This window comes from Amblyomma americanum, chromosome 4 (assembly GCF_052857255.1).
Source record: "Amblyomma americanum isolate KBUSLIRL-KWMA chromosome 4, ASM5285725v1, whole genome shotgun sequence".
Lineage (NCBI taxonomy): Eukaryota > Metazoa > Arthropoda > Arachnida > Ixodida > Ixodidae > Amblyomma > Amblyomma americanum.
The window spans coordinates 137,272,197-137,285,404 of NC_135500.1; the positions used below are offsets into that span (position 1 = coordinate 137,272,197).

A 13,208-nucleotide genomic window follows, 5' to 3' on the forward strand; every position below is an offset into this window, starting at 1 on the left:
TGTGGCGCATAGTTTTAAGGTACGTCAAGAAGGTTTATGAAAGGAATTAGCTACACTTGAGGCAACTATGAATTTGAAGGCACTGAGAAAGCCGCTTTTCCTGGAGTCGGCCAAAAGTTAAGGCTTGGATGATGATGGTGATGAAAACGTCTTAATTGGGCCTAAAATTGGTTCTCGGTCCCCCTATTCCGGGAGTCCTTTGGATGCTGCAGGTTTGGAGGTTCGGGACCAAATGAAAAGCCGCCTGCAATGGAGGCTATTGAAGCACTTCAGGAAGGCGACTATGATCTATCAGAACGATCTATAAGAATTGAGGAAAGAGAAAAAACGGAAGCGCGAAGCAGAAGAGAGAGCTAATATAAGCGCAGGGAACAAAAAAGATGAGATGAAGCGCCTTGATCTTAAAATGCTAAAAGCTGGAAGTGAGGTCAGCGTATCATCTAGCGAAGAACGCAAGTCGTTCAGAATGAAAGACCTTAAGCAACCCTATCCCATAGGAGAGGACATAAATGTTCCTGGTTTCTAGTAGACGGCAGATTGAGGTAGATCTCATGCACAGTTTAACAAGTCAGCCTCGCGTCGTGTCTCCCGTCTGTGTGTCGTCTTCCGTCGGCTTTTGCAACCCCTACGCTATGAACCAACAACACAAACTCTTTCGAAGCACAAGGAGACCGTTGAGGCGTTTTTCCGGTGCTGTGTCGCTGTCACACTCGGTGAGACACACACACAAAAAAAGTACGGGACTGACTGCGTTCGAATCAGCGTAACATCTAGCACAGAACTGCTAATCGCAACTTGAGCCAACCATCGGCCGGGCGTCGAACCGTCAACCAATACATGCAAGGTTGTCTATGGGAGTAGGTCACACTATGGGTTTTATAGCATGGGTGTCCATGTGTGGGACACGAAATAACAGCACACGTCAAAACCAACGCTCCGCGAGTTCTACCTTGGACGATTAGCAACTGGACGCCCCACTTCAGTTGTAGTCAACATAGTGCTGTGCGCGTGTGTTTTTATTGCTCCATCATGAACTAATCACGCGCACAACCTGGACACATTTCTTATTGTGTAAATAGTTTGTGTATATTACCTCTCCCCCTATCCTCTCTCCCTGTCCCCTCACCTCTTTCATTTCATTTCTCCATTCTGCCTGCTATCCTTTACTTCCGCTGACCCAGCTCAAGTGCTTCAGTATCGATGGCAGATGCCGGGGCTAGCAAGAATATTTTCCTTTTTAATTATTATTTTAATAAAAACCACTTACTACTACTACTACTACTACTACTACTACTACTACTACTACTACTACTACTACTACTACTACTACTACTACTACTTAAAAACAGCGCACAAAACAGCGCAGGGAAAAAACGGCACAGCGAAAAAACAGCGCAAGGAAAAAACAGCACGCATCAAAACGACATAGCGACAAAATAGCACAGCGACAAAACAGCAGGACGACAAAACAGCACACTGGAGTACGGTGCAGCGCTGCTGGAGGGGTGAACTATCACAGCCGTAACCGAAAAGGGTAAATCACAATACATGCGGCAGCGACATTTAGTTATCGACTGCTCGCTTCGCTGGTTCATTAAGAAACAAGGCAGGCTCATTCACTGAGGAACACCGTTGCTTGAATGGTGCATATGGCAGAACTAGTGGTTACGTGTAGTCATTGCTTGCTTGAAATTCCGTGCATTCATTCAACAACTTTGCTTCAGTACACTCCCACCGGCGTTTGCTACGTTAGGTTAGGTCAGGTTAGGTGTTTCTTACTCTTCAGCAAAAGGGTCAAAATTGTCGAAAATTGATGTTAAAAAAATGGCTTCTAAGCGAAAAAATTTGGCTGTGGATTCGCTCAGCTAATCCAGAATATGCAAAGCGAAAGATGTCGGCCCGCGGTGGCTCAGTGGTTAGGGCGCTCGACTACTGATCCGGAGTTCCCGGGTTCGAACCCGACCGCGGCGGCAGCGTTTTTATGGAGGAAAAACGCTAAGGCGCCCGTGTGCTGTGCGATGTCAGTGCACGTTAAAGATCCCCAGGTGGTCGAAATTATGCCGGAGCCCTCCACTACGGCACCTATTCTTCCTTTCTTCTTTCACTCCCTCCTTTATCCCTTCCCTTAAGGCGCGGTTCAGGTGTCCAAAGATATATGAGACAGATACTGCGCCATTTCCTTTCCCCAAAAAAACCAATTATTATTATTATTATGTCGGCGTTCATTGGCATTGGCGTTGACAACGTTCTAGACTCTGATGATTTTAAGGAAAGGAAGGGCGCATCACTGGCGCCCTGGGCTGAACTAGTAGTAAGACGAGCGAAAGCTCTGTTAGGCATGGTTATCCCAATCTGACGCTTTTCCACGGCGACGCTACATCGTCGAAGCACTAGTTCAGGCACGTTGCCCATTCGTGGCTTTGTGTGAAGGTAAGCACACGCCACGCGCTTTTATATAGCGAAGAGCGCTTCACGCGATTGGAGGCGCTCGCAATTTCCGGCAGTTGCGAGAGTGCCGCCGGCTCCGCATGCGAAGCTGTGGCGAGGTGCAGCGAGTCACGTGATTCGTTAGTTGCGAAACGTGACGTGGCATGACGTCAGAGCCAAGCCCCCACTCCCCCTTGTTTGAGGCCTGGAGCACCGGCGCCCGGTGACGTTTGCACAGCTCCCCGTTCGAGAGGGGCGGATTTCTGCTTCGTGTGAACCTCGCACGCGGCAAACGATCGGCGCGCGGTTTTCGAGAATAAGAGTAAATCGTCGACTTTGTTCCAAAGATTGATACTTGGTGAGAATGGTCAAAAACATTTGTTCTACGCATTGAACGCATTTATCAGCAATCTTCAGAACCGTTTCATGGTCCGTTTAACCTACGACCACTTCATGTGTTCTCAGTCCCTGGCATGGTGAGCTGTTGTGGGAGGTTATCATTTGTGAGGTTCGTGCTCAGCTCCCAGGCTTGAGAAGACGACGACGAGCCAATCGCGAAAAGCAAGGTCGGCTCTTGACGGGTCAGTGACACATCCCGTCCCGAATTTCAGCCTGCTGGCGATTTCCAGGTTTCAGCGGTTCCTACATATATCAGCCAGGTTAGTAGATCCCTTACTAAATACCACTGACTATCAGTCAGCACTTAGCATAAAATTGGAACGTCCGTTCGTGTAAATCCAGGCTGTGTGAGATAACAGTGACGCGGTTGCGGTGCAGGATTCCAAGTTTGAATTTATATCTATGCAGGTGTGGGTTGACACCGACGGACCTATGTGACGCATGTGGGAAAGTTGAATCTTTAGACCATTTTCTACTCTACTGCCCAAAGTTCGCACTTCAGAGAGAGATTTACCTGGAGGTCCCTCTCTCCAGGTTAGGGCTCCCTTTATCTTTGCCAGTATTATTATCGTTTGGTGCGAACGCCAAGGGATTTGCATTGGGTTCTATTTGTGGGTTTCTCCACGTTTGCATAACTGCAACTGGTAGGTTGATGTGCTAGTTCTTTTAAAGTTCTACGAGCTCTTCTTTTTTCACCAAAATGCTGTCTGTTATTTAACTGTCAATATTGTTCTCTTGTTTTTATTCATTGATTTTTCAAAATTCACGATTGGTGCTACAATTTTGTCATCATCTTCCATGGAAACTTCTTTGTTTATTCAACTACACCTTGGCCAATCCCCCCGCGTGGATATGTGCCATATACCTGGGGTGAAGAAGAAGAAGAAGAAAAGAAGGAAAGGTCGGACAGCCATGGCGGACGCGGGCAAGAGTCCTTCGTCTCCAAGATCCCCAAGGTTGCCCCACAAGTCGTCGCACTCGCACCGAGCGCACGACCCGCTGCGGAGCCCCCACCACGGCAAAAGGAAGAAGCCCCGCACAAGGGTCGTCTTCGACAAAGAAAATGCTGCTTCCAGGCAAGTATCTGAGGGGGGCCGTAGGGGGGCCCAGGCCCACCGAAATCAAGCTCACCCATCTCCCCACCCTGCTGTTCTGCCAGCATCCCCCCGCCCCGGCTAGAAGAAATCGCCTTGGACCCCTCCCGAAAAAGAAATAAATAGGCAGTGGTTATGGTCTAGTTAAAAACCAGGTTGAATTGCGAAAGCTCGCTTAGCTGCTTCGGCTTCTCGTCGTGTTCGCAATCGTTCCTCTCGTTGTTCCTCTGTTTCCTGGGAACGTTGCAACCTCTTTCTCTCATTCTTCCTAGCTTGCTTAGCTTCTGTCTTAGAATTTAACTGTTCCGAAGCAGTAGAGCAACTAGATTCTGATATAGACTCTTCGTCGGTAACTTCCATCGCGAGACTGACCAACGAACGTGTAGCGCACCGCTATATATCCCAGTGAAACCGCCACGGAGCGAGCGCAAGGCGAGGAGGTCGTCATATCAACGGAGAGACCACCAGTTAGGCGCGGCGCCGGCTCGGGGACCGCGGCACACGCGACGAGCGGTCAGACCTGGCGTAGTATTGCTTTCGCAATAAAAATCCTGGCTGCATGTCAGCCTCCTTCCCAACGAACCAGGTAGCACAAAAGGCCCATTCGTTTTAGAGCGAAGGATCTTTAACGGGAGCTTCTACGGACACAAGCGTGATAATAATAATAATAATAATAATAATAATAATAATAATAATAATAATAATAATAATAATAATAATAATAATAATAATAATAATAATAATAATAATTGGTTTTTTTTGGGAAAGGAAATGGCGCAGTATCTGTCTCATATATCGTTGGACACCTGAACCGCGCCGTAAGGGAAGGGATAAAGGAGGGAGTGAAAGAAGAAAGGAAGAGAGAGGTGCCGTAGTGGAGGGCTCCGGAATAATTTCGACCACCTGGGGATCTTTAACGTGCACTGACATCGCACAGCACACGGGCGCCTTAGCGTTTTTCCTCCATAAAAACGCAGCCGCCGCGGTCGGGTTCGAACCCGAGCGCCCTAACCACTGCACCACCGCGGCGGGTACACAAGCGTGAACCCTTAACACGTTTCGCGGGAGCAGTACTCCAACTACTTCTCGGCGCCGCCACGGGATGGTGTTGTGGGCTCTCACGTCGTATCACGTCGGAGTCGGCTAAGCGCGGATCACCGTGGCGCGGATCGAGTGACCGCGATAGTGAGGTGGCGCACGGGGGAGCTTTTGCTGAATCACGATGTACGCTGAATGAACATGATAGAAGTGACCTCACTGCACGAAAATAAGGAGCACAGTGCGGCACCGTGGACACTACGGGAAGCAGCGCGCTAGCGCTTTGCACACCGAGCTCTTGCTCAGTTTAACGATCTACGCAGCGACTGCGGGAGCATGCGTGGTTTTTTTTTTTCATCCTGTCTCTAGTAGATTTAGTCCAGTATGTGCCCTGGGCACTTTCGAGTGCAGACGAACTCCGACTCGCAAGCGGGTGGTGCGGGGTTCGATCCCCAGTGCCGCCGGGTAGTAATAATAATAATAATAATAATAATAATAATAATAATAATAATAATAATAATAATAATAATAATAATAATAGTAATAATAATAATAATAATAATGATAATAATAATAATAATAATGGTTTTTGGGGAAAGAAAATGGCGCAGTATCTGTCTCATATATCGTTGGACACCTGAACCGCGCCGTAAGGGAAGGGATAAAGGAGGGAGTGAAGGAAGAAAGAGGTGCCGTAGTGGTGGGCACCGGAATAATTTCGACCACCTGCACTGACGTCGCGCAGCACACGGGCGCCTTAGCGTTTTGCCTCCATAAAAACGCTAAGCCGCCGCGGTCGTGTTCGAACCCGGTTACTCCGGATCAGTAGCCGAGCGCCCTAACCTAACCACTGAGCCACCGCGGCGGGTATCCGCCGGGTACCCAACGGTGATACAATGGGTACAAGCTTTCTCCTGGCCTGGTGCTCGGCTTATTCAGAGTGGAATGCTTGGAAAATGGGTCTTTGACTCTATCTTGCGTCATCGAAAAAATGGCCACAAATGGGCTTCTACCGCACGAGGCGGATTTAACGTTGTTGACGGCGGAACTTATCGCTGATACGTCCGAGCAACGAGTATGTACGAAAGCCTTTATCAATATGCAGATCATATTCGATCATAGCTCCCCTACACAGCCCAAGAAATCCATTGTTCTCGTTCGCCGTTGCGAAAACTAATCGCTTTACCGCTGCGTGGTTTTTAGAGAGTACGCTGTAGCGGGTCAGTTAGGATGACATGACCTGCCCCTCTTGTGTCTTCGTGTTCCGCTTCCGTTCTCGTCTCGTACAGCTGTAACCTTACAGCGCAGCCACTTCTATAGAATGTCTTTGTGTTAGTAATTGCTTAATAATAATAATAATAATAATAATAATAATTGGTTTTTGGGGAAAGGAAATGGCGCAGTATCTGTCTCGTATATCGTTGGACACCTGAACCGCGCCGTAAGGGAAGGGATAAAGGAGGGAGTGAAAGAAGAAAGGAAGAAGAGGTGCCATAGTGGAGGGCTCCGGAATAATTTCGACCACCTGGGGATCTTTAACGTGCACTGACATCGCACAGCACACGGGCGCCTTAGCGTTTTTCCTCCATAAAAACGCAACCGCCGCGGTCGGGCTCGAACCTGGGAACTCCGGATCAGTAGTAATTGCTTCACCTGTTGCGTTTTCGCACACAGGTCGCCGGTGTCACCGCTGTCCCCTGCCGTGTACAGCCGGTCAGCTTCACCCGATCCTCCGTCCTCGCCGCGGGCGGTCGACTGGCCCCTGCGCTTCCTGCGATTCTCCGGGCGCGTCTACCCGGAACCTCCTCACTCTCCGTCGATTCCCTTAGAAAGCGCTCCGGCCGAGGCGGTGAGGGCCTTGCTATATGCTAGAGCAAGCTATAGCTATATGCTATATGCTATAGTGAATATGGTCTAAAGCGACAGTTTGCGAGACACTTGATAATGCGAGCTTTGGGGCTGGACTGGTCACATAAAATTAACACACTGGGAACTTACGTCCTAGGTAGAGGAGGTGCTAGTCACTTCCTCCGCAGGAGAGATTGCTTGGAGGACAAGCTCGCGACAAGCATCGCGCTCACAGGCAGGAACTTGTGCTGGGCTGGTGACGAGCGGATCCTAATGCGGCGGCCGTGTGAGGGCTGGGATACCACTGGGGTAATCAGCAATGAGGGGTAAATGGCGGCCGCTGTTGGTGTCGGCATAGAGTGCCGTCACCGACTATGTACAGTCGGGGTCAAAAGTCTCTGGACCACGTGTTACTCAAACGAAGCCGATAGCTCTGCTGTTAGTCGGCGGCTGGAGACCACACTAGCGGAGGTGAAAAGGGAAGACTTTGTTCTTTCATCTACACAAGTGTGATCTCCAGCTGCAGGCTAATAGTAGAGCTACGGGCTTCGTTTGAGTAACACGTGTTCCAGAGACTTTTGACCCCGACAGCACTTCTGTGTTCAGCTGCTCGCCAAAAAAGATTGTGACCAAAGTGCGCTTGAGACACGTGGAATGTGTAGGACCAGGGATAACCCTGGTCCTACACATTCCACGTGTCTCAACCCTGGTCCTACACCAGGGATAACCCTGGATAACGTACCTCCTGCAGGATTGGATGCTCTCTGAAGTATGTATCAGGTAGGCCTGAGAGTGGTGCAACTTGATTATACTGCTAAACAGGTAGATCGAAACAGCCTGTATACATTCGACTAAGGGCCGCACTTTCTCTTTATTTTGGCGGGGTGCGGCGGCCCTCGCACAAAAGTGGCATTATTGCAGTTTGCTTTTCCAAATTTATTCCGGAGACGCTGCTTTATTGTGTCACACACTGATTCTAAATCTGGACCCTAGTTGCAGGTATCTTGAAACGTGCACTAAGTAGGATTCTGAGCTCGTCTTTTTACCACGGGAGCTCGACCTGCACGCTCCGAGCATTGTCACAAACTTCGAATTTTTGTCATGTGTGGCAGACTTCCCTATTAAATTGAATTAAACATCCCGACTCCCTCATTTATTTATTATTTTTTTAGTTCACCTCCGAAAGTAGGAGGAATCAACAAACGCGTGGAGTGCATTCCAGCCAGTCGCGTGGTGGCTTCGCTTTCGCTTTTAGTTGTTTCTTAGGTGTCCGTGAGTAAATAGTTTCAGTCGCAGACAACATAGCTGCAAATTAAGCCACAAATTAGGAAACAGTAATACGGGTGGGCTTTTTTAATTTACGTATCACTCCGCCGATGGCAGAGCGGCAAGTCGCCACGCGACTCTGAGACTGGGGAACCGCCGCGTGACTGGGGAGGTGAGAGATGGGGCAAGATAAGAGGCAGTGTTTCATATCGGCGTAGGAGAAAGGGGTAAGTTTGTATACAGGCATATAGCCTAGCGCGGGTTAGGAGTAATTACAATTAAATTCTGCGATACACGCGAGTTTCTCGGATCGCGAGGGGTGGACGCCGCAGAATAAGATTATCTAAGTGTGATCGCTTGCGTCTGTGGTAGGAAAGGAAAAAGTGGTTCCGTAGTGAAAGGCTCCGGATTACTTACAACCCTCTGGGGCTCTTGAACGTGCGCTAACGTCACACAACACGCGAGTGTCTTCCTTTGAATTTCGCATCCATCGAAACGCGGCCGCGATAGAACCCTCCGTCCTTGAGCTCAGAAGCTGAACCCCAATCTGCCAGGTTTTGCTACCAAAATCACCTAGACTGTATAGTACAAAAAATTACTGACAATCAGGTAACTCTTGCTCTTCAACCACTCTGAGAATTAAGTTAGTCGCCGTGTTCTTTTTTCTTACATATGTTGCTAGCCCGTGAAGCATCGCACGCCAGTGCTGCCTTCTATAGAACACGCTGCGTTTAGCGTTTCTTCGCACATTCTACTGCATGCACTTCACTCGCGACATACCCGCCGCGGTGGCTCAGTGGTTAGGGCGCTCGACTACTGATCCGGAGTTGCCGGGTTCGAACCCGACCGCGGCGGCTGCGTTTTTATGGAGGAAAAACGCAAAGGCGCCCGTGTGCTGTGCGATGCCAGCTGCACGTTAAAGATCCCCAGGTGGTCGAAATTAATCCGGAGCCCTCCACTACGGCACCTATTCTTCCTTTCTTCTTTCACTCCCTCCTTTATCCCTTCCCGTACGGCGCGGTTCAGGTGTCCAAAGATATATGAGACAGATACTGCGCCATTTCCTTTCCCCAAAAACCAATTATTATTATTATTATTATTATTATTATTATTATTATTATTATTATTATTATTATTATTATTATTATTATTATTATTATTATTATTATTATCACTCGCGACATAATGTCTCCCATATTATCGCGGTGCCGATTCGCCCATGGCCTGGTGGCAATAAGCTTTTCTCCGAAGGAAATCATAACAGGATGTGCAGATTTTGGTACGGCTTCTGGCAGTACCTTCCTCCCACTTTGCCCCTTTCTCAGCGGACACATCAAACTGATTATCGCGAAAGGCGGAGCGCATGGGTTTAGTCGGACTTGAGTTGTATCGCCTTCCGCATTAAAAAAAAAAGAAACGACAGGTTATGCTCTGCAAGAGCGAGGTTTGAATGCGCTAGCAACCAACTGACCACACTAACGACTGCTTGGCTATTTTTCAAACCATATTTTGTTGGCAATTGCAGACACTTGCTTTTATTCACCTTTACTTCAGCTGAACCACCGCCACCACCATATTGTTCACACCGCCTCATTCTTCTTCTTTTGTTGCTTTTAACGCGATAGCGTTAATGTTCCCGTTGTGCAAAAAAATACGGCGTCGTCAGCGTTGTGAGCGAAAAATCCCCGGAGAAGCAGCCTAGGTGGGCTACCTATAGTTCACGTGACCTTGTGGCGTAATCACAAACTGACCACAGTGGCAGGTGGCAGTTAAATTAATGATTGGTCACTACGAAAGGGCAACCTGGGTCGCACAAGCCCTACCAGAGCACGGAAGCTCCTGCCATCGCACGGCAGTGGCGCATCGCTTAGCCGCTGCACCACTGTGCCAGGAGGAGTATGATGAGTACCAGGGATCTATAATGCAAGGTAGACAATTAACATTTATGCACATGTGGGCATCATTTAACACATTACGTTATCGCGTCGTACCCTTAAAGTGGAGCTTGAGTGTGTCTCCCCCTCCACCCGTTTTTATTTTTCTTTGTTTTAACATTTCTCTATTTTTTGTTTTGTTTTTCACTGCTGCTGCCTTTACGCACAGACTATGTTCACCTCTATCCGCCAAGTAACGCTGTACTGATCGGGCAGATGAGGTCAACAAAGAAAAAAGAACTCATACTGCCTATGAGGTTCCGTACTCGCTTCCCATGGACTGTTCCACTTGTCGCATGACCCAGACTGTAGAGCATGTGCTAGTAGTTTGTCCGGTAGATGCGCGCCAAAGAGGAGAGTCGGCTTATTCCTTCAAGCCTGTGGACAGCAGGCCACTCTTGGACGACTTACTGCTAGGAGCTTGGCCGCAGAGTTGGCAAGTAGCCCAGGCAATGCGGACGTTTTCGCGTTTTTTGAATGACACGGGCCTCGACTCGCGGTTGTGATATGCCATCTTATGTGCGTGCACATACTCTCATTTTCCTACTCACCACATCGTCACCCATCACGACCCTCTTTCTTCTCCTCCTCCCATTCCCCAGCGCAGAGTATACGAGGCCAGATCTCAATTCTGGCCGACCTCTCTGCCTTCGTTTCATTAAATTTATCTATCTATTCCCGTGGGAAATTCCTGGGTTCGAATTCGATCCGTGACTTTTTTTCTGGGATTTTTTTTTCTGTTTGTGTATTAAAAGAGCCGCACACACATCGCTGAAATAGCTCACCGCGGCCAGTAATGCTAGCGCATCAAAGAACCTTGTTGTGTTCGCGGGGTTTCCTTTAACATCTGCTATCACTCTGTATTACGCAGGCGACATCGCCCCGAACTGCACCCTCCAGATTCGTTGCAACTGTCGCAGTGGCTCTCGTCTGCATGGCTCTCGTCGGCACCACCTTCTACGTCATGTGGCACAGAAGCAGGCGACCGCAGGCCCTTGTCGCGACGGTGTGCACGACGGAGTCTTGCCTGAATTACACCAAGCTACTGCGCGACGCCATGGACGAGGACGAAAATCCGTGCGACGACTTCTACCAGCACGTCTGCGGTTCGTGGCTTAGCACTCGCGATAGTGGAAACACTGTGCTCCTTTCAGCCTGGGATAGCTTCGCGCTCACCGTGGCCTCCAAGTTTCAAACTCTCTATGTGCCCAAGGAAGAGCAGGCGTCCGTTCAGAAGGCGGCCCTTTACTGGCAGGCGTGCCTGAGCGTTCTGAACAGTTCCAACGTACCCGGTGTCAAGCAGGCACTGGAAGGAGCCGGCATTGCCTGGCCGCAACGTAGTCCCGAGCCAGATTTCCTCCGTGCGATGTTTTTCATGTCAGAGCGAGCCAACATGCCTGTCTTCATACAACTCACGACCGTAAAAACCAACTCCTCGGCGTACCTATTGTATTTCGGCCAGTGGGCGATGTTCAATCAAAAAATGATGTCGCTCGCCATGATGTGCAGGACAAAGCGACTGGCTAATCACGTGCAAGTTCTGTTTGAAAGCTTCGGTGGCACGGATCATTCTCGTCTCAGCGAACTGATTAAGCAGTTTGAAGGTATGACCGAATTCATCGTCCGCTACTCTAACGAATCTTATAGGAGGGACAAGAAGAGATATTCCAACTCAACGGCATTCCTCCAGTTCACGCCAACAGTGTCGCTGGAGAAGTGGAACTCGCTGTACGAGAGCTACCGAGGTGTCAGTGTCGGCGGCGCCCGAGGAGTCTACATCGTGGGCGTTGAGTACTTTGCGGCCGTTTTCCGGCTGCACCAAAAATACGGAGACGCAGTTATGAACGACATCGTTGAAGGACTTGCCGTCGAAAATCTCATCGCCTTCACTGAACCTCGCATTCTCGAGAGCTTTTACGGGAACGCTGAAGAGGCTAGGAGAGCCGTGCAGAGCAACTGCTTTGCATTCAGTTACGACATCTTCGGTTACGCCGTGAACCATTTTTTCCTGAGGTCGAAAACCGTGCCTTATGAACAAGTAACGCAACTGGCAGAAGACGTTCGCAAAGAGTTGCCCAAGCTACTTAGCGGAAATTCTTCTCTTCTGACACGGGCAGCGAACGGAAGCAATTTCGGAACTGTCTTTGGCGTCATGGAGAGATCTCGGCCCGGCGGTTATCTTTCCCGGTACGCAGACTATCCGGACATGACGAATGACCCGCTCAGAAATTGGATGCTCGTGGTAAAGCACGGCAAAAAGGTCGATAAACATGAAGCTCCCTACCTCAAGCATAGCATACACGACCATGTCAAGTTCAAAGGCTTTCGCCTTATGATGCCCGAGCTCCTCTTCCCTGTATTCGCCAGCGACGCTCACTGGGCGATCCGGTACGGCGGCCTCGGCGCGCGAATAGCAGCCGCCCTGCTTTGCGACTACATCGAGGGCAGCGGGAAAGCCAACGAGGTCTACCGGGCCAACCACGATTGCCTTTTCGGCAAAGTAACAAAGCCCGTCGACGCGAACCTTCAGGTCGCCGTAGCATGCGCAGGGATCGTATTGCGCCTTTTCGAGCTGGCGAGGTCGAAGGCGGCAGACGGCGATCCGCTGTTCATGGACACGCCGCATTTCAGGGCGGAGAAGCTTCCTTTCATATTCGGATGTCACCTGCTGTGCGGCGAGAATGGTGGAAAAGAACTGTGCAACACGCCTGTGAGGCACAGCGCCGACTTTGCGCGGGTGTTCGACTGTCCTCGGGACTCGCCGATGAACCCATCGAAAAAGTGCTGGATGCTTCCCCCTTAAAGTGTGTGGCGCTTCTTAGCCGGCTTTATTTAAGTGATTTCCTTAGTTCACCGCTATCTGTTGGGCCTTAAAAAGTATGCTCACCGAGTGGTGCCCACGGGGACTCTTTGTTGTGCGCAGGCCGTGTTTGAGGAAGGCAGTGCACATTTTCTTATTTGGGCTTTTGCTTCACCTGGATACGCTCACCCTGTTAAATAATCCTCGGAGTAATAAAACTAGCGCAGTACGAGAACTAATGATGCCGTGTTTTGCGTTAATGTAGGAAGTTGATATTTCTTCGCAATAAAAAAAATTCCAGTCTTCGAGTCGTGATTGCTGCTTCGTTGTAAGCTTTTGAAAGGCGAATGCTGGTAATTTAGTTTGCTGCGCTACCCCTGAGCAGTGTTAAGAAATCTTGCG

At 49.4% G+C, this 13,208-nt stretch overlaps 1 protein-coding gene across 1 annotated transcript; it reads left to right on the plus strand.

Moving 5' to 3' along the window:
* The first annotated feature begins 3,738 nt into the window (after window positions 1-3,738).
* LOC144129857 (uncharacterized) lies at window positions 3,739-12,809 on the plus strand. Its single transcript, XM_077663920.1, has 4 exons — window positions 3,739-3,902; window positions 6,633-6,807; window positions 8,190-8,244; window positions 10,927-12,809. The coding sequence occupies exons 1-4, from the start codon at window positions 3,739-3,741 to the stop codon at window positions 12,807-12,809; spliced, it is 2,277 nt and encodes a 758-aa protein (XP_077520046.1).
* The last annotated feature ends 399 nt before the right edge of the window (window positions 12,810-13,208 follow it).